The sequence below is a fragment of the Mustelus asterias genome, chromosome 5, assembly GCF_964213995.1.
Source record: "Mustelus asterias chromosome 5, sMusAst1.hap1.1, whole genome shotgun sequence".
Lineage (NCBI taxonomy): Eukaryota > Metazoa > Chordata > Chondrichthyes > Carcharhiniformes > Triakidae > Mustelus > Mustelus asterias.
In genome coordinates, this window is record NC_135805.1 from 105,149,367 (window position 1) to 105,170,672 (window position 21,306).

Below are 21,306 nucleotides of genomic sequence, written 5' to 3' on the forward strand. Positions count from 1 at the left end.
GTTATGGGGATAGGGCCTGGGTGGGATTGTGGTTGGTGCAAACTCAATGGGCTGAATGGCCTCATTCTGCACTGTAGGATTCTATGAAATAACCTGCTCACTGCTCAGTTTGGGTTCCACCAGGACCACTCAGCTCCTGACTTCATTACAACCTTGGTCCAAACATGGACAAAAGAATAAAACTCTAGGTAAGGCGAGAGTGACTGCCTCGCATCAAGGAACCCTAACAAAACTGGAGTAATTGGAAATCGGGAAAAGTTTTCCATTGGCTAGACTCTCACCTAGCACAAGAGCAGAAGGTTGTGGCTGTTAGAGTTTAATTATCTCAGTCCCAGCACATCACTGTAGGCATTCCTCGGGTTTGTGCCAAGGCTCGACCATCTTCACCTGCTTCATCAATAACCTTCCCTCCCTAAAATACTGGCATTTAGGGCTCTACGCTTAAATGTTAATTTCATGTGAAAAAGTTTGCATGGACATCCTGAGTACAGTACATTGCATCTTTTATAAGCAACTGTTAAGGTTATCTTCTGTGAAATGTCCAGATTTTTAATGTAGAATCTAATTAATTATTTTCTTAACCATGCCTTCATAGTCTGAGCAACAAAAGAAACGACACGAGGCTGAAAAGGAACATCATGAAGAAAGAAGGCGACTCAGACGTTCTGCAGGACACCTCCGAGGCAAAGCAGCGAAAAGGAAGCCATTCTTCTAAAACAAATATTTTTGTGTTTCCATTTTGCCTCCCACAATGAATAACTGGGAGCCAAATAATTCCAAATGCCTGTCAGTAAAAAAAAACAAACGTAAAGGCTATTTGCAGTGGCTTCAGACAGGAATGCTTGCCAACTTGCTGCTTCAGATTAGACAACTTGGAGAACTTAAGATGCAAGACCTTGAAAATTTGTATTTTTAAATAACATTCTCTACTGTAAAGACAAAATATCATGTATATTTATCAACAGAAGATTTTTTAATTACAAAATATTGTTTGTTCACATTTTTGTCTGTTCGGTACCTTTTTTAAGTCAGAAACCAAAAACTGCTTGCTCTTTTTGGTTTAACATTGTTCCAAATGAAACCAGCAATCTTGTTGTTTGGTTGCAATTTATTATAGATGCCAAAACCCAAGCAAATTAGCATTGGTTTAATAAAATTGCAGAGATGAATGTATTGCTTAAAGACAGGTGTGAAAGAAATAGGTTTTGATTCATGAGGCACTGGCACCAGCACTGGGGAAAGTGGAAGCTGCATCATTGGGACAGTCTTCACTGTGCTGGGAGCAGTGTTTGGGTGAGCCATATAACGAGGAAAGTAGAGAGGGCTTTTAATTAAATAGTAGGGGGAAGGGGATCATGAGAGGAGATCTGGTAAATTAAAGGGAAATAGTGAGATAATAGAGCAGGGCAGCAATTTTGTCATGTTAGGAAGGGGCAGAGTGTACAAGCTTAAGATTGGGTCAGCAGATAAGGTCAGAGATTTCAAAAATAGTAAAAGGTGAGTTAAGATCTCTGTAGCTGAATGCAAGGCCATTTGTAACAAGGTGGGTGCAGACAAATAAACCTGTATGACCTGACTGCCATTTCAGAAATATCAATGCTGGGACCAGAATATTGAACAGTATTTGATACTTTCAAAAGATTGAAGGCTAGGAGCAGTGGGGTAGCTCTGTTAATTAAGGGTGTATTTGAGTTTCTAGAAATGTTTAAATAGGAAGAGAGTAACTAAAATTATTGTTCCTCAAGAAAGTGAGTTTGAGGAATTGATGTATAAGGTAGAGGGTTGAACAGGTATTTTGCATCTGTTAACTGCAGAAGTCTTAGAAAATGTCCGAAAGATTCTTGGAAATCAAGAAGTGAAAAAGGGAGGAACTCATCAGGGAAGAGGCACTGGGCTGATTAGTCCCTATGACCAGATGGCCTATATCCTATGGTCTTTAAAAATAGCTGCAGAGCTGATAGAGACATTGGTTTTAATTTTCCAAGATTCCTTATTCTGGTAGTGTCCCAACAGATTGGGAAATAGTAAATTTAATGTATTTTATCGAAGTCAGAGGTTTTAACGATAGAGGTTTTATGAGAGGGAGGTCATGCCTCACTAACCTGGTGGAGTTTTTTGAAGAAGTGACTAGAATGGTTGACGAGGGAAGGGCCGTGGATGTCGTCTATATGGACTTTAGTAAAGCGTTTGACAAAGTCCCTCATGGTAGGCTGGTGCAAAAGGTTGGATCTCATGGGATAAAGGGGGAGGTGGCTAGATGGGTGGAGAACTAGCTTGGTCACAGAAGACAGAGGGTGGTAGTGGAAGGGTCTTTTTCCGGCTGGAGGCCTGTGACTAGTGGTGTTCCGCAGGGCTCTGTATTGGGACCTCTGCTGTTTGTGATTTATATAAACGATCTGGAAGAAGGTGTAACTGGGGTGATCAGTAAGTTTGCGGACGACACAAAATTGGCAGGACTTGCAGATAGTGAGGAGCATTGTCAGAGGCTCCAGAAGGATATAGATAGGCTGGAAATTTGGGCAAAGAAATGGCAGATGGAGTTCAATCCTGATAAATGCAAAGTGATGCATTTTGGTAGAAATAATGTAGGGAGGAGCTATATGATAAATGGCAGAACCATAAAGGGTGTAGATACGCAGAGGGACCTGGGTGTGCAAGTCCACAGATCCTTGAAGGTGACGTCACAGGTGGAGAAGGTGAAGAAGAAGGCATATGGCATGCTTGCCTTTATAGGACGGGGCATAGAGTATAAAAGTTTGGGCCTGATGTTGCAGATGTATAGAACGTTGGTTCGGCCGCGTTTGGAATACTGCGTCCAGTTCTGGTCGCCACACTACCAGAAGGACGTGGAGCTTTGGAGAGAGTACAGAGGAGGTTTACCAGGATGTTGCCTGGTATGGAAGGGCTTAGTTATGAGGAGAGATTGGGTAAACTGGGGTTGTTCTCCCCCTGGAAAGACGGAGGATGAGGGGAGACTTAATAGAGGTGTATAAAATTATGAAAGGCATAGATAGGGTGAACGGTGGGAAGCTTTTCCCCAGGTCAGTGGTGACGTTCACGAGGGGTCATAGGTTCAAGGTGAATGGGGGGGGAGGTTTAACACAGATATCAGAAGGACATATTTTACACAGGGTGGTGTGGGGGCCTGGAATGCGCTGCCAGGCAAGGTGGTGGAGGCGGACACACTGGGAACGTTTAAGACTTGTCTAGATAGCCACATGAACGGAGTGGGAATGGAGGGATACAAAAGAATGGTCTAGTTTGGACCAGGGAGCGGCACGGGCTTGGAGGGCCAAAGGGCCTGTTCCTGTGCTGTATTGTTCTTTGTTCTATAAGTGGGAGATCAAAAGGAGATTTCAGGCCAGATAGGAGCAGCATTAGGCCTTTCTGCTCATCGAGCCTACTCCGCCATTCATTATGATCATAGCTGATCATCCACTTCAATTTTATTCCCCACACGTGTCACTGGCATTTAGAAATCTGTCAATCTCTAAACATACTCGATGATTGAGCTTCTACAGCCTTCTGGGATAGAGAATCCCAAAGGTTCACAACCCTCAAGTAAAAATATTTTATTTTCATCTTGGTCCTAAGTAGCTTCTCCTTATTTTGAAATTGATCCCTGGTTCTAGATTCCCCAGTCAAAGGAAACATCTTATCTGCAAAGTACTTTGTAGGTTTTGATGAGTTCACTTCTCATTCTTCGAAAATCTAGAGAATACAGGCCCAGATTCCTCAATCTCTCTTTATAGGATAGTCCTGCCATTCCAGGAAAACGTCTGGTGCACCTTGTTGCATTAACTCAATGGCAATAATATCCTCCCTAAGGCCCAAAATTGCGCGCACTATTCTAGGTGCAGTCTGACCAAGGTTTTATACAATTTAAACACGACTCCACTACTGTACTGAACCCTCTTGTGATGAAGGCCAACGTACGATTAGCTTTTTAAATTGGTGCACGATTGTAAGCCTTCAGTGATTTATTGACAAGGATACTCGGGTCCTTTTGTACATTTACACTTTCTAATCTCTCAGTTTAGAAAATACTCCGCACCTGTTGTTCCTACCAAAGTGGATAAGCTCACATTTTTCCACATTCTACTCCATGTGCCACTACTTCGTTATAGTATGTTTAATGTACACATCTTTAAACAAATGATCACTATTATAACTATTCATTAATGTCCTAGCAAAATTTGAGACCGAGGCAAAGAGATGTTAGGGCAGACTTGGTCAAAGGGATGGGTTCTAAAGAGCATCTGAAAGGAGGTGCAAGGAGAGTGTGTCCTCGGGGAATTTGTGCACAAATCTTTGAAGGTTCTAAGACAGTAGCACAGTGGTTAGCACTGCTGCTTCACAGCTCCAGCGACCTGGGTTCGATTCCCGGCTTGGGTCACTGTCTGTGTGGAGTTTGCATATTCTCCTCGTGTCTGAGTGGGTTTCCTCCGGGTGCTCCGGTTTCCTTTCACAGTCCAAAGATGTGCGGGTTAGTTTGATTGGCCATGCTAAAATTGCCCCTTAGTGTCCTGAGATGTGTAGGTTAGAGGGATTAGTGGGTAAATGTGTAGGGATATGGGGGTAGGGCCTGGGTGGGATTGTGGTCGGTGCAGACTTGATGGGCCAGATGGCCTCTTTCTACACTGTAGGGTTTCTATGATTTCTATGACAGTTAAAGTGCATGGGAGTCTGACTTTATAAATAATGGCATAAAGTACAAAAATCAGGAAGTTGTGCTAAACTTGTATGTACACTATCTTGGCCCTGGCTGAAGGTACGTCCAATTCTGGGCACCACACTTAAAGAAGAATGTGATGGCTCTAGAGAGGGTGCAGAACTAATTTACTAGAATGGTTCAATGGATGAAGGATTGCATTTGACATAGTAAATGTAATTTACAGTTAGCCTAATATCATAGGATAATTGCTGGAATCCATTATTAAGGAGATTACAGCAGAATACTTGAAGACAGACTTGCGAGTTAGGAGCAGGAGTACGCCATTCACCTCCGATAAACCTGACTCTGTTGTAAGTCAAGAATCTATCTACCTCTGCCTTAAAAATATTCATTGACCCTGTCTCTATCGCTGTCTAAGAACGAGAGTTCAAAGATTTGCAACCCTCTGTGTGAGAAGATTTCTTCTCCATCTTGGGCCCAACATTTTTAAAATGTGTACCTTAGTTCTAGTCTCTCCCACAAGGGGGAACCTCCTTTCAACATCCACCCTCCAGTATTGTCAGGATCTTCTGTTTCAATAAAATCATCTGTCTTTTAAACTCCAATGAATACAGGTCCATGCTGTCCAACCTTTCTTAGTAAGATAGCTTCCCCCATTCCAGAGATCAATGGGTTGAACCTTCTGTGAACTGCTTCAAACATATTTGTATACCCTTTCTTAAGAAAAGAGACCAAACTCTATGTTACTCCAGATGTGGTCTTCCCAATGCCCAGTATAACTATAACAAAACATACCTACTTTTGTATAAAAGCAAATGGCTGCAGATGCTGGAATCTGAAACAAAAACAGAAAATGCTAGAAAATCTCACGGTCTGATGGCATCTGTGGAGAGAAAATAACAGCAACGTTTTGAGTCTGCATGACATTGTCAGTCATCCAGATGCAACATTGGCTCTGTTCTCCCCACAGATGCTGTCGACAAAACTTACTGTGATTTTCCAGCATTTTGTGTTTTTATCCCTGCTTTTATATTCCATTGCCCTTGCAATAAACAACAATCATAATGGGATCAGGTGCATTCAGCATGGTTTTGTGAAAGAGAAATTATTTATTAGTTTTATTGAGGAACTAACAAGTGAGGTGGGTAAAAGGGTATCAGTAGATGTGAAGCACTTGGATTTCCAAAAGACATTTGTGAAGGTGCCACATCAAAGGTTACGGCACAAGAAAAGAGCACATGACATAGAGGATAATATGTATAAAGTATTGGTTAGCTAATAAGCAAATAGAGATAAATGTTTTTTTTTGAGTTGGCAAGTTGTTACTAGTGGACTGCCACAGGGATCAGTACTGGGGCCTCAACTAACAATCCATATCAATGACGGGGATGAAGGAACCAAATGGATGGTTCTTAAATTTGCTGACGACACGAAGTTAGATTCAATTGAGTATAAAAGTCAGCTATTTTAAAGTGCTGCCTTTGCACGAGAGTGCGAAAGTTGGAGTTTGGTGACTTGAGGGAATTTAAGAGTTAATTTCTATCTGAAGACTAGTCTTTGTTTAATTTAGCAATTAACTAAAAGTTGCTCTTTGGGTTGGAAGAAGGTGAGTTTTAATCAGTATTAAAATGGGGCTAATACAGGCTCTGCTTGCAGCTGCAAATAAATTTAGATAACTAGCTTAACCAGGTTTCTAGAGGTTCGGTTCGGTTTGCATATAAAGGTCAGCAATTTTAAAGTGTTGCCTTTATACTGGAGTGTGCCTTTGGATTGCAGTAGAGTGCGAGTTGGAGTTAGGTGATGAGTTAATTTAGTGAGAAGGGGGCGAGGTGATCATTTTCTTTCCAATCTTTCTTCAGAAAGAAGAGCAACTGCCTTGGTAAATAGGACCTGGTGAGTATTTCCACTGTCCTTAATATATCCTAAACTAGAGGAAGTAAAAGTAAAGAGGGGAATTTAAGGACAAGTTATGGAAGGGAAGCTCAAGCATGTGGAATGTTCCTCTTGTGCAATGTGGGAAGCCAGGGATGACCATGTCTGCAGGAAGTATCTACAGCTACACAAAATCAGTGTTTTGGAGTCGCTTTGAACCATCCACAATGATGGGATCTTCATAGCACGTACAGTGAAGAGATCACACTACAGGTAAAGAGTGCACAGGCAGAAAGGGGATGGGTGACCGCCAGACAGAGTAAGAACACTAGGCAGATAGTGCAGGAGTCCCCTGGGTCTATCTCCCATTCTAACAGGCTTTCCATTTGGGAGGTGGTTTCTCAATGGAATATAGTAAGAGCCAGATTTGTGGCACAAGTGGCTTAGCTGTACATGGTGAGGAGAAAGAACAGTAGGAGAGCAATAGTAGTGGGGGATTGTATTATAAGAGGAAACAAATGTTTCTGTGACTGCAGATGTGACCACCAGGATGGTATGTTGCCTCCCTGGTGCCAGGGTCAAGGATGTCACTGAGCGACTGCAGAGTGAGGAACCAGGGGTTGTGGTCCTTGTCGGTACTAATGACATTGGTAAGAGGGATGAAGTCCTGAAAGCAGAATATAGGAGTTGGGAAATAAATTTAAAAAGCAGGATCTCTGATAGTAATCTCAGGGTTACTCTCAGTGTGCCATATAGGGCAGCATGGTGGCACAGTGGTTAGCATTGCTGCCTCAGTACCAGGGATCTGGGTTTGATTCCTGGCTTGGGTCACTGTCTGTGTGGAGTTTGCACATTCTCCCTGTGTCCGCATGGGTTTCCTCTGGGTGCTTTGGTTTCCTCCCACAGTCCAAAGATGTGCAGGTTAGGTGAATTGGCCATGCTAAATTGTCCCTTAGTGTACCTGAACAGACACTGGAGTGTGGCAACAAGGGGATTTTTCAGAGTAACCTCATTGCAGTGTTAATGTAAGCCTACTTGTGACTAATAAATAAATTTCAATGTAGTAGCGAGAGCAGGAATAGGAAAATAGACCAGATGAATGTGTGACAGGAGAGACGGTGTTTGAGGGAGGGATTTGGATTCCTGAAGAATTGGAACCAAATCTAGGGAAGATGGAATCTGTACAAACTGAATAGGTTGCACTCCATTAGGACCAGGACCAATATCTTCACGGGTCTTTACTAGTGCTGCTGAGGGAGGGTTTAAACGAGAATGGCAAGGGGGTGAGAACTTGAGTGGGGAGAGACACGAGAGTGAAACAAAGATGGAAATAAAAGTCAGAAAAAGTAGAAAGCAGAGGGAACAAGGGCTAGCAGCAAATAGGGCCATCGTACACAAAACTGTGAAGTAAATGTTACAATGACTTTTGATGTGTCTTTTTATCTCAATGCATAGAGCATTCACAATAAGAAAAACAAATTAACAGCTCAAATTAGTATACATGGATATGACATGGTGCAATTCTGGAGACATGGCTGCAGGGTGACCAAGACTGGGAAGTGAATATCTAAAATGTAGAAATGATAGGCAAAAAGGAAAAAGAGCTGTGGTGACATTGTTAGTTATGGGTAAAATCAATGCAATAGTGAAAGAGGATATTGTCTCAGAATCTAAATGTAGAATCCATCTGGGTGGAGCTAAGAAATGACAATGGGTGAAAAACATCAGTGGGAGTTGTCTATAGACCTCCAAACAGTAGTGGTAAGGTAAGGGGTGGCATTAAACATGAAATTAGATACATGTAATGAGGGTGCTACAGTAATAATGGTGACTTTAATATACGTTTCGATTGGGAAAACCAAATTAGCAACAATACTGTGGTAGATGAATTCCTGGAATGTGTATGAGATGGTATTTTAGACCACAATGTCAAGGAACATGCTATCCTAGATTTAATATTATGCATTGAGAAGGGTTAATTAATCATGTTGTACAGGATCCTTTAAGGAACGTTGAACATAACATGATAGAATTCTTCATTGAGATGAAAAGTGAAGAAACCCGACTTGAAACTAGAGTCCTAAATCTATCACTTTTTATGACACTTCTAGAAATTGCCTCAACATTTACCTTTGTTACGGGCACTATATGACTGCAAATTGTTGCTGTTGATATGCAGTACAATGATACTGAGTATTGGAGCCATGATATTAGGTGCCAAAGAGTGGGAGGTTTCCGGTACAAGCTGCTCTAGGGCTGAGACATTGATGATCTTCCCCCTGGACCTTTGGGTCTTGCAATGTCTTGGTGATGGTTGGATGCTCATCACCAATCAAACAAGTCAATGATTGTCCAGCAGGCATCAGTGCCCTGCATGGATCGAGTGACACAAGCGTCATTTAGGCAGCACGGTGGCACAGTGGTTAGCACTGCTGCCTCACAGCACCAGGGACCCGGGTACAATTCCCGGCTTGAGTCATTGTCAGTGTGGAGTTTACACATTCTCCTTGTGTCTGCATGTGTTTCCTCCGGGTGCTCCGGTTTTCTCCCACACTCTAAAGATGAGCGGGCTAGGTGGATTGGCCATGCTAAATTGCTCCTTAGTGTCAGGAGGACTAGCTAGGGTAAATGCATGGGGTTATGGGGATAGGGCCTGAGTGGGATTGTGGTCAGTGCAGACTTGATGGGCCAAATGGCCTCCTTCTGCACTGTAGGATTCCTTGACTCAAATGAGTAGAAGTTACACCTATTCAGAAAACCACATCTGGATGCATAACTACAGCTATAATCCTGTTTTTACTGTTTGATACAATCTGTATATTATTAGTTGAATTCATGAGTACAAGTTATATTATTGTTGTCAGTTGGATTCATGACTAGCTGTATCAGCTCTGTGTTTTTGCCACAATCACATTATACGAATTAGGTGTAATCATGACAATCTGTTGCAAAAACACAAACGATTTATGTAAGAATTTATTTTCATGAAGGTTTTTTTTTAATGTACCTCTAAAATGTCGAGAAATAATACAATACAAACAATTTTGATAGTTTGGCATTGCCACATTTTGCATCCAAGAGAGATGTTATTAATACACTAAAGCCATGTATTTAGATTGAAAGGTCATACAATATTAAAACTTATTTACTTAACAATATGAAGAGAGCATGGAGATAATCAAGACAGCACCAAGGACAGCATGGAGGTAGCCAAGATAGTGCTGAGGACATTGCGGAGGTAACCAGGACAGCAATGAGGACAACGTGGAAGTGACCAGGTCAGGAGAGGACAGCACGGGAGGCCAGATTGATCCTGAGGGGAGTGCAAAAGGCTGTAGGATGGCACTAAACGTGGGAGGCAATGCTGAGGAGAGTGCGGGAGAGGTCAGTGCTGAGATTGCGGAGGGGGCACGGGGCTGGGGAGAGTGCTGGGGGAGGGGGGGTTCAGTAGTGAGGAGAGTGCGGGGGGCTGGGAGGACGGTCCTGAGGACAGTGTTTCAGGAAACATCCAACACAAGAAAACAGATTATTGATTTGTGGATATGTTTCTCATTTATTTTTCAGTCCCATGTAATTTATTACTAATTCATCTTTATTACTGATAGATTTAATAAGAGTATTAAAGCGTATTGATAGTGGTAGGGTTTATAAATTATAAATAATTATTACATAATAAACATGGCAGGTTGGGTGATTTGTTGTGGGTGCTGATGGAGGCCAGTGTGATCCAAAGCATCTGCAGTAAGTGCTTGTGGCTCAAGGGACTTTGGCTCAGAGTCAATGAGCTGGAGGCCATGCTACCGACACTGCATTGCATCAGGGAAGGAGAGATGTGCATGGACACTTTTTTTGTTCCAGAGGGCAGTCACATCCCTTGGGACAGGATTGCTGATTTGGTCTATGTTCAGGGATTGGAGAGTGTGACTGCAAGTGAAGCAGGTGAAGAGATTGAGACGGCAGAGGTAGAGGAGCTTCAGTCTTTGCAGTTCTTTCATAGGTTTGAGATTCTGGCACCTTGTATGGATTGGAACGGGGGCTGCAAGGCAGAACTGACAATGGTACAGAAAGCCACTCAAGTAAGGGGAATAAATAGGGATGTAGTGGTAGTGGGTGATAATATAGTCAGGGGGCTAGTCTCTACTGTCAAGAGTGAGAGTCCAGAATGCTGTTTCCTGTCCAGTGCCAGAGTTTGGAACATTTGCTTGGGGCTGGAGAGGAACTTTACAGTGGCAGGGGGACATCCAGATGTTGTGGTGCACGTGGGTACCAACAGCATAGGCAAGAGGTTCTGCATAGGGAGTATGAGCAGCTAAGGGCTAAACTTTAAAGCAGAACCTCAAGGGTAATAATCTCTGGTGCCAAAATAAATTCACTTTTAGGACCAGGACCACTATGTTTGAGAAAGCTGTTTTTGAGGAGGAAGCTCAGCCAGAATAGCTCTGCATCATTTAAATTAATTTCTTCTAGCACCGGATTTGTTATGTAGAGAAGTTTTAATACTCTGCTTTTGCAACAATGTCAAAAATATAATGACCTTGCAACTCTAAATACGTGGCTTCAGTGTATGAATAACATCTCTCCTAGCATGCAAATGTAGTTATGACAAAGTAGCAAATGTATTTGAATCATTGCTATCTGCCATGGAACACGGGTTCCTAATCATTTTGCACAATGTGTATGTTCAGAGCAAGGTCTGAAAAGCCCAAACCATGCCAATTTAGCCAAGATGGATCAGCGGAGGTTGCAACAGAGAAAATTATTGTTATAATCTGATGTGAATATATTTACTTGTAGGCAACTGTATAACTTGAAATAAGGTTTGATGTTGAAAATTTAGCAGTGCCTTGCTCCACAGGTTGAGGTAATGAAGGCAGGAGGGACCAATTTTAATCGTAGCTGAACTCGGTCAGGAGAGGTGGTCAGAACACTACAATTGACTTCGACATATCTATGTCACTGAGGGATAATTGCCATGGTTTCCATTTCTGATCACTCATGATCCTAGTGGGAGAGCGTAAGTGAGAATGTCAAGATTAGATTCGTCTAGAATGTGATGGCAGCATTGTCAAAGGGCACATTAACAAAAACTTGAATTCATATAGCGCCTTCAACAGCTTCACAGGAGCAATTATCACTGATGCTGATGAGCCAAAGAAAGAAATTTGATGAGGGGGTGAGAGCAAGCTTGGTCAGAGTTGGGTTTAAAGAAGCATCTTAAGGAGGACAGAGAGGTAAACCAGGATTTCATGCTCTACCGCTGGCGGATTATTAGGTGGCTTCTAGAAAAGGTAATGTTTTAACAAACCAATCGTGTTCTTCAGGGAGATTGCTGGTTTAACAAATGAAGATATGTTAATATCTTTGTATTTTCAAAAAGCTTTTTAGAAGGTGCTATGCAGGAAGTTACTATATAAAATCAGGTCCTGGGGGATAGAAAATTTATTGTATTCTCAGACAGGGTATTGTCCTTCATGGTAGATGTTCAATAAATTACCTGTGGCATCCCATGGAGATTAGTATTGGGACCAATACTCTTCTCAAATTATACTCACGATCTGAATTAAGGTACGATGGTACTGCCTGCATAACATTAACATTTGTGCTGGTATCAGAAAACTTGAGATCAGGTCTGGTGGCATTGGGGGCAGGGCCTTTAATGTAGATAAAAATACTGTTACACGTATGGGTAGGGCTAATGCCAAGCACAAAATGAGATTGATTGGAATTCTACCAATTAATCACTTTAATTCATTTCCCTTTTTTTTTATTCCTGCCTTGAAGCTACTGCTTCATGTTGAGGTACAGCTTCATGGGTGGGGTCAGACTTTCAATACCTTAAGCAGGTAACTATCCTTCAGTGTGTGATCCTAGATAGTGAGTTTACTGTATGTGCGAACACAGAGAATGCTGACAACACGCATATGGTAACCATTTACGAGGGTATGATCAACATTCGTAGGTTTCCATCTTATTTGACTGCAAGTATATTATCTTTTCACACTGCCAGCCTCGCTGTTTGAATCATAAGTGATGCATTATTTATAAAAGCAGTGAAAGAAAAGAGTCTGAAATCAATACATTTTGTAGAGCAAGATGACATTGAAATCGAATATGATGTGAATTAGAATTTAGTTGTCTCATATAAATACTTCGCAGAGCCATCCATTGGTTATAATGTCCTAGTTAGTTACTTAATGAATCTGTAGGTCATGTTTGACTGTGATCCAAGGCCAGCCCAATCTCTATCATTTGCGAAACTGTGTGATTTTGATGTCTGGCTATGTATTTCAATGGAAATAGTTCAATGTCGAATAATGCCCTGTGTTTAGCAAGCCTGCGGGAACTAAATTATCATATTCACTACATGCCATATTGTTACAACATAACAACTTGCATTTATTTAGTACCTTTAACATAAAGTTCAAAGGCTCTACATAAGTAGACATAATGGAATTTAGATAGAGCTGGGGTAGGGCAGGGTAACCAAAAACATCTTAAAATTCAACATGTTCAAGTATACTGCAGTTAAACTCACTTCAGCGAATCGTAGAAAGTGGATATTATGTTAAGTGGGAAACAAATGGAAAAAATATATATCGACTGGATAGATTTCACCTTCCAATTAGTGCCTTGTCCTGAACTCATATTTTGAGTTTAAGGTTCCAGTCACATTAAGATCTTCTTTGTGACTTTGACACGCTGATTACTTCCAATAGTGAGTCAGATTGGCAATGAAACCGACTGAAAGGTTTGTTGAGATATCAACGGGTGTCAATAGTACAACCAAACGCCTCACAAGTGGTGGCACAGTGGTTAGCACTGCTGCCTCATAGTGCCAGGGACCAGGGTTCGATTCCCGGCTTGAGTCACCGTCTGTGTGGAGTCTGCATGTTCTCCCTGTGTCTGCGTGGGTTTCCTCTGGGTGCTCCGGTTTCCTCCCACTGTCCAAAAGACGTGCTGGTAAGGTGCATTGACCATGGTAAATTCTCCCTCCGTGTACCCGAACAGGTGCCGAAGTGTGGTGACTGGGGGATTTTCACAGTAACTTCATTGCAGTGTTAATGTAAGCCTACTTGTGACACTAATAAATAAACTTTAAGTGAGTATAATCTCAAGTAGATGGAAAGGTTGAACTGACATTTGGTGTGCATCCAACTCCCCAGCTCACCTAACACATACTCTCCTATAATATTGGTTAAAATATTAATCTGTGTCACCGGAGTAGCCATTGTTCTTGAATATAAATCTCTCCTAACACATAAAGGTTGAAAGTTAAAATATTTAAATCTTGTGTCTTTGAATCAGCATCAGGATTCAACTTTGAAAATAAGAATAGGGTCCACCCTAGGCACAGGGTTGAAATTATATGAAAGTCAGCAGTAACTGCAGTCAGTTTTATAAGTGTCAGAGAAAAGTTAAAGCAAATGACTTTTTATAGCATCAAAATTACACCAATGTGCAAATCTAAGCTGGGAGCAAAATGTTCTCTCAATGTGTTGAAATGCTTTTCAAATAGCAATACTGAAAGGAGAATAAAATTGGTATTCTAAAGATTGTGGTATGGTTCTGTTTTTCTAAAGATATGGCTGGCCTGCGGTATCCATAGAAATATTCCTTAGATTCCCAATAAACAAAACTTGCCTCTTAAGGTGTTTTACTCCACTTTTTATTTTATTTTTGTCTTACAGCTCCCAGTAGTTTTTAATTGAGGCATTTTTTAAAAATGGCTTAAATAAAAATGAGTCAAAGATGTATGTTTTAATTAGGTTCTTAAAGATGGAGAGGAGAATATTGAGCTGGTGAAGTTTGGGGATAGAGCTCCAAAGAACAGCATGCCCCAGGCATCCAGCATTTTTCCATAAAACATCACATCAATTGCAAGCTGTCCAGCGGTAGCTAAGAAGTTGATCAAAGAAGCAGGTTTTAAGCGGGGTTTTAAAAGGGTGGCACAAAAGTTTAGTAAGGCAATTCCTGCACTTTAGGCCTCGGTGGCTGAAGGCATGGCCACTAAGGGATAGGCAAAAAACCAGAGATGGTGGAATACAGAGCTCTCAGACACAGTTAGGGCTGGAGGAGTTTAAGGTAAAGTTTATTTATTAGTCACAAGCAAGGCACTGCAATGAAGTTACTGTGAAATTCCCCTAGTCACCACAATCCGGCGCCTGTTCGGGTCAACCGACATATCTTTCCAAATGTGGGAGGGAACCGGAACACCTGGAGGAAACGCACACACACACAGGGTGAACATGCAAACTCCACACAGACGTTGACCCAAGCCGGGAATCGAACCTGGGTCCCTGGCGCTGTGAAGCAGCAAGTGCTAACCACTGTGCTACTGTGTTGCCCGTTTGTAAGAGAGAGGGAATTTAAGGGAGTAGAAAGAGCTCCACATTGGTGCATAACTATTTTTCAGACTGACCAAGGTAGCCTGAAAAATGTTCAATGCCACCTTGGTCTTGGACAATTTTCAGTTGTCTAGGTCAACTGCGTAAAACATGCATTAGGCTCTTTGCATATGCCAGTGAGAGGCCTAATGCTTATTTTAGGACCCCTCAGGAATCATGAACTGGTGGATTATTTGATGGAGATATAATGGAGGTGGTGGAGGGGTAGTGTTGAGTGCCTTCTGTATGCATGTAAAACCTGATGCTAAATCCTCAGATGACGTTGTGAAAATGACGTGAACTTTCAGAGGATCTGTGTCTGACCAGCTGTCACAAGTTCTTTAGATCATGACTAATTGCAGAACAGCTGCCATATCAATAGAATTTTTATTTTCCCTTCAGTTCAAAGCCATTTATACATTTGAAATGCATTTCAACACATTGAAAGAATGTTTTGTTCCTGGCTTAGATTTCACATTAGTGTAATGATGTAAAAGTTAATTGGGTGTTCTCTGTCTTAGTGTTTGCTTTGTGATGAAAATGTTCCAGTCCCTTGTGTGTGTCTGTGTGTGTGTATATATACACATGTACATATGAGCCTGTAGAAGATAACTTGGGAGGATTCCATCTAGCCTTCATGCTGCCACATAAGCAATTTTGCATTGCTTCTGTGTGTGACCCGAAATAACCTTGAGCTGGAGCCCTTTGTCTAAGTACTATGCTAATTATATTTTGGCAATATATAATCCTGGGAAAATGTATCTTTTTAGGTTTCAATTCATTTCCAAAACACACTCATATTTTCATGATCTATTGTGAATATTTAAAAGGTTTTGATTAGAATGCACGGAACATATGTTAAGAATAGGTTACAACAGAGCCTTTTGTGATTAGATCTTTGGGGTGCTTTTTTAATGAAATAATAGCCATGTGACAAAATGCCACTAGCTCCTTAACAAAATGGTGAGACTGACAATTTAACGCTGAATTACAGTAAGTTTCTGATTAAACACCCAATCAGTTTTAGCCTTACTTAAACCAAAGATCATTTATTGTCATTGAATGTAAATGAATACAACTTTGATACTTGCAAAAAAATACAAAGCAAAATTTCATTATTTCTATTTTTGGTGAATTTTCTTGGCATTGACTTTGACTATCCAGGCAGAAAACAGTAGCACAAAGGACCACTTTTATGGGGCCATGTCCTTGAATCCCAAAATGCCTGAAATAGCCCCATAGCTACAGTTGGCCTGACCGGGGTTTACTTTGGGGAAAGGGTGAAAGTAGATAGTGAGTGGGTTGTGTACTAAGACATGCCTGTTTAAAACTCTGGTTTTACCCGTAATTTGGGGCTAATTACTGACCACCATGATTAAAATGTGCCTCGATGCGCTAAAACTGACATCTGCATATTCAGCACTTCAGCGTTGATTGAGATCCACTTTCTTGCAGTATCTTGTAACCTCCACTTCCACTCAAGTTGTGGAGTGCGTTAGCAGCTCGGGGCAAGCGAGCTCAAAGATTCTCGGATGCAGCACTGCTGAAGATTCTGGTGAAAGAGGTACAGCGGAGGAAAGATCTTCTCTCCTGCAAGGATGGAAGGAAGCCACAGATGTAACTAATGCAGCAGATGTGGATCACCTTGGAAGTTATGGTCAGATGCACAGCCCCCAGTACATGGCTCCAATACTGCAAAAAAAAATTATGATTTGATACGAATGGTCAAGGTAAGATCTCATCTCAAAAACACACTTCTCAATTATTGCACCAACACCAGTATCACAATCTTTACACATTTCACCAGCATCTAATTATACATGGACATTTATAATCCACACTTTACACAGGTACTACTCACGCCTTGGACACACCTCTCAGCTCTTCAACCATTTGAAGCATCACAAGCACACCGGCCAATACATTCATTCAGAATTACCCTTCTTTAGTTGCAAAATTGGGCACCATAGCACCGGTAGTTAAGGGCAAGAGAACAGACTGCTGGACGTGAGCAGTGTGGACAAATCATGATGACAGATAGCATCTAAATACTGATTTGACACACAATATGACATTTTGGGCCTTCTTGCTCTGGGTTCATGTCCTCTCCAAAACATGCACAATTGAATATATGTTCAAATGCATGAAGGACCCCAGCAAGCACCCCCCCCCCCCCCCCCCCCCAGCATTTAAAGGTATTATCATCACATTTCAGGTGAGGTACTTTTTATTATTTACTGCAGAATTAGTAGAAGTACTTTGGCATTTTTTAAAGTCAGACAGGAGTGGTGTAGTTCTAAAGGGTCTCTGAGCACTCCACCTGCTCTTACACATGGGGGCTATAACTGCAGTTTCTCTTGGGATGCAGAACCATAGGGAAATGGAGCAGTGGCTCCAGCAAAGCCATTCACAAAGGGAAAGAAGGAGGAGGAAGACTCTCAGCAAGAGGCCAAAGGACCTTCAGTTCCAACCTGCGCCTCACCCAGGAGCAGTGTCTGAGCTGACAATGTTTCATCAAGGTCAGAACTGTGCCACCTCTCCAAACTGGACCTAGAGGCTCAGAGAAGGACAAGGATGGCACTGCCAATGGCTAGCAAGGTCACTGTAGAACTCAATTTCTCTGCCAGCAGATCCTGCCAGCCTGGAGCCGGGGAGTAATTCTTAGGGGTGGTGGGCAGGTGAGATGGGTTGCTTCTCCACAGAGCTGGGATCAATGTTCTCCAGGGGTAATTTGTGGGTGCTATTGGGGAAGGTTTAATTTGGTAAGAAGTCTCACAACACCAGGTTAAAGTCCAACAGGTTTATTTGGTAGCAAAAGTCACTAGCTTTCGGAGCGCTGCCCCTTCGTCAGGTAAGTGGGAGTTCTGTTCACAAACAGGGCATATAAAGACACAAACTCAATTTACAAAATAATGATTGGAATGCGAGTCTTTACAGGCAATCAAGTCTTAAAGGTACAGACAATGAGAGTGGAGAGAGCGCTAAGCACAGGTTAAAGAGATGTGTATTGTCTCCAGACAAGACAGTTCGTGAGATTTTGCAAGTCCAGGCAAGTCATGGGGGTTACAGATAGTGTGACATGAACCCAAGATCCCGGTTGAGGCCGTCCTCATGTATGCGGAACTTGGCTATCAGTTTCTGCTCAGCGACTCTGCACAGTCATGTGTTGTGAAGGTCGCCTTGGAGAACACTTACCCGAAGATCGGAATCTGAATGCCCGTGACCGCTGAAGTGTTCCCCAACAGGAAGAGAACACTCTTGCCTGGTGATTGTCGAGTGATGTTCATTCATCCATTGTCGTAGCGTCTGCATGGTCTCCCCAATGTACCATGCCTCGGGACATCCTTTCCTGGCATTTTTGCAACGCCGGCATCTCCGCATCATGAAGGTTTAATTTGGCAGGGGAATGGAAACTGACCCACGTGTAACAATAGAGAGGAAAAACAACGTGCACTAAGTATTGGAAGGAACAGATAGCACCAAAGTAAAAATAAAGGTATCATGTGTGGACATATTCCAGGAGATGCCATCACATGACCTCTTACCTTCAACTGCCCCTCCTCCAGACTCCTGCCATTGGTTGCCCAACATGTCCATCATTGTGGAGCCTTCCCAAGGATTTTTAACTGTGTTCAGTTTTGACTTTTATAAATTGACCTGGTCACACTGATTTGAGTACAAGTTTTGCTGCAGAGTATCGAGAGACAAGGGCATCACTGGCCAAGTTTCAGAAGGCTGATGCTTCTGACAAACTAAAAAATGTTTGGTGCAACAGACAGTCTATTTGAAAGCTTCAGGGTTGTGGCCAGGGTGGGGGGTGGTGTGGAGGAGTCTGCCTCCATCTTGGCCTGTGGCTTGGTGCAGGGTCTGAAACCCAGCCTCCCCACCCTGGATAGATTGGCCAGTTCTATCCAGTCACTTGTGGAATCCAACAATGTCTGGTGACTGAGCTCACAGCTTCCACTGCAGTCATAGCAGTTTCCATGGAATCCCAAACAGCTTTGTGGAATGGCAGAATGCTGATGTGGAGGCTCAGGCAACTGTCATGGTGGATTTGGACTCCTGAGCTGAGAGGAGCTTGCATGGTGACTCAGCTCATCATAAATCTGTTCCCCCCCCCCCCCCCCCACCCCCACTATAACCCAGCAGATCTTTGAACTGGCTGAAAAGACACTCAAGTCATAATTTAATCCCTAAAATCCACATAGTGAATCTGCTCTGCACTCACTCCAAGGCAAATATATCTCTCCTGGAATGCAGTGCCCAAAAATGATTACAGTGCTCCAAAAATGTAGCAGATTGAGGTTTGAACTAAGCCGTGTAAAATATCAAAAGGATTTCATTTGGATAGAAAGTAGAAACCTTTCCCACTAGTGGGAGAACAAATCTTTAAATTGAAGCGTGGCCATTCAGGAGCAAAAGGGGAAAGCATTTTTTGCAGTAAAGCGTTTTAGAAATCTGGAACTCTTTCTCTCCACTAAATATAATTGGAGTCTCTCTACAACTGAGGCAAAACTTCCTCCTCTTTGTATTTCAGCCAATTTGAGATAAGTATTTAACACTGATTATATTCTGGAAATAACTAGTTTGTTCTCACTAAGACTAACAAACACAAACAGTCCTGGGCTCAAAACCACTTATCGAGAATTTTCCTCCCACAAAGTTACATTCCAGGGTAAGATGACCTGATTATTGACTCCTGACAAAATGTAATGTTTGCTTGCAACTAACAATATGCACAACTTAAATTTCCGTGCTGCAAACTATTGCCAGGAAGCAGCACACGCTAATCTGAATCAGTTCATGTGTAGTCTGGCAATATTTTCAGAGATTTCCTAACAAGTTTACCCTCCACCACCCCCTCCACCCCAACCCACCCCACACCTCAAACTATTGCTGTCCTAATTTTTTCCTCTGACTTGCCTTGTAAAGCTCATTTATCAATGATACTGTTGGCCCTGCGGTTCTTTTCAAAGCGTTCTTTCATGTGTGTGTCGGCGAGGGGGGGAACCATCACAGCACTACCTCTATCTATATCTATATCCAGTACTTCCTGTCAGAAGTTTCCAACAGATATAGATAAGGAAGACAAGCTGTGACCAATTGTATTTCCTATTCTCCCTAGCTAAGGAACACGGCAAATGCTAACACAACATCAATGACTTGAATTTACTTGGCTCCCAAGGGACTTGTCTAAAGCACTTCGATAAATATATTCACACTGAGTGATGGAAGGGGCTATCATAACAGATATCCTAACAGGCGCCATGGTGGCACGGCCGTTAGCACTGCTACCTCGCAGCGCCAGGGTCCCTGGTTCAATTCCGGCCTCGGGCGACTGTGTGGAATTTGCACTTTCTCCCTATGTCTGTGTGGGTTTCCTCCGGGTGCTCCGGTTTCCTCCCACACTGAATAGCACTTGTTGTGAGTTGAGATACAGCCAGCAAAGTTTAGGATGAGCACAAATCTCTAAAGGGTTGAAGATGGATGGTCAGCCAGGAGAACAGGTCAGGAGGTCATGGATGAGGCAGCAGCAGCAGAGGAGCTGAGGCAGGGTGGAGTCAGGCAGTGCTGTGGAGATGGAAGTAAGCAGTCTTGGTGATGTAGCAGATATATGACGACCGCTTGATGGAACACTTCCATCCAGTCCACAAGCAAGCTCTGAACTTGTGGTGGCCTGCCATTTTAAATCCCTGACCTGATCTCATGCTGACATCTCTGTCCTCAGCCTACTGCAGTGATAACAGTGAAGCTTGAAACACAAGCTCGAGGAAACTGTACTTCATCCTTTGATTAAGCACTTTACAGCCTACTGAACTCAACACTGAGTTCAACAATTTCAGATTGCAGTCTCCGCTCCGCACCCCACTACCTTTTTGTTTCTTTTTCTTTGCAAGTGTTGTTCTTAATCTTGTTTTCCCGTTTTTGCTTTTGGACGGCAGCTGTTCATTACTTTGCCATTTACACTTCCTCTGGGCCCGTCTTTTCTCTTTTCACTTGTCCTATTATCATTTTCTTTGGCTCTGCCCCACCTACTCTTTTGTAATTCAATCTCCTCCTATTTCCACCCCATTACAGACCTTGCCTTTTTTCACCCTCCCCATTCCCAGTGCCGATGAAAGATCACAACCTGAAGCATTAACTCCGCATTGACAGACCTACCACAGAGTCTGTTTTCACGAGGTGACTGAAAAATAATACATAGTGCAATATTCTGATCATAATGAGATAGCATATCACTTGTCTTGCTGTGAGAAATACCATTGGACATTGGCTTGGATAAATAAAGTAAATCACCATAAATACTCGAGTAATGGTCAATTTCGTGTAAAGGTTGACCCCCAAATTTTGGCCAAAATATCATTGTGCCGATCA

At 42.4% G+C, this 21,306-nt stretch overlaps 1 protein-coding gene across 1 annotated transcript in view; it reads left to right on the forward strand.

Annotated features, from left to right (window-relative positions):
• The window catches only part of nol10 (nucleolar protein 10), a 58,184-nt gene extending 57,184 nt beyond the window's left edge, over positions 1-1,000 (forward strand). Inside the window, exon 21 of the mRNA XM_078213141.1 lies at positions 596-1,000. Coding sequence (XP_078069267.1) covers positions 596-715 — 120 coding nt within the window. The 3' untranslated portion in view covers positions 716-1,000. The remainder of the gene's footprint in view (positions 1-595) is intronic.
• Positions 1,001-21,306: the final 20,306 nt, after the last annotated feature.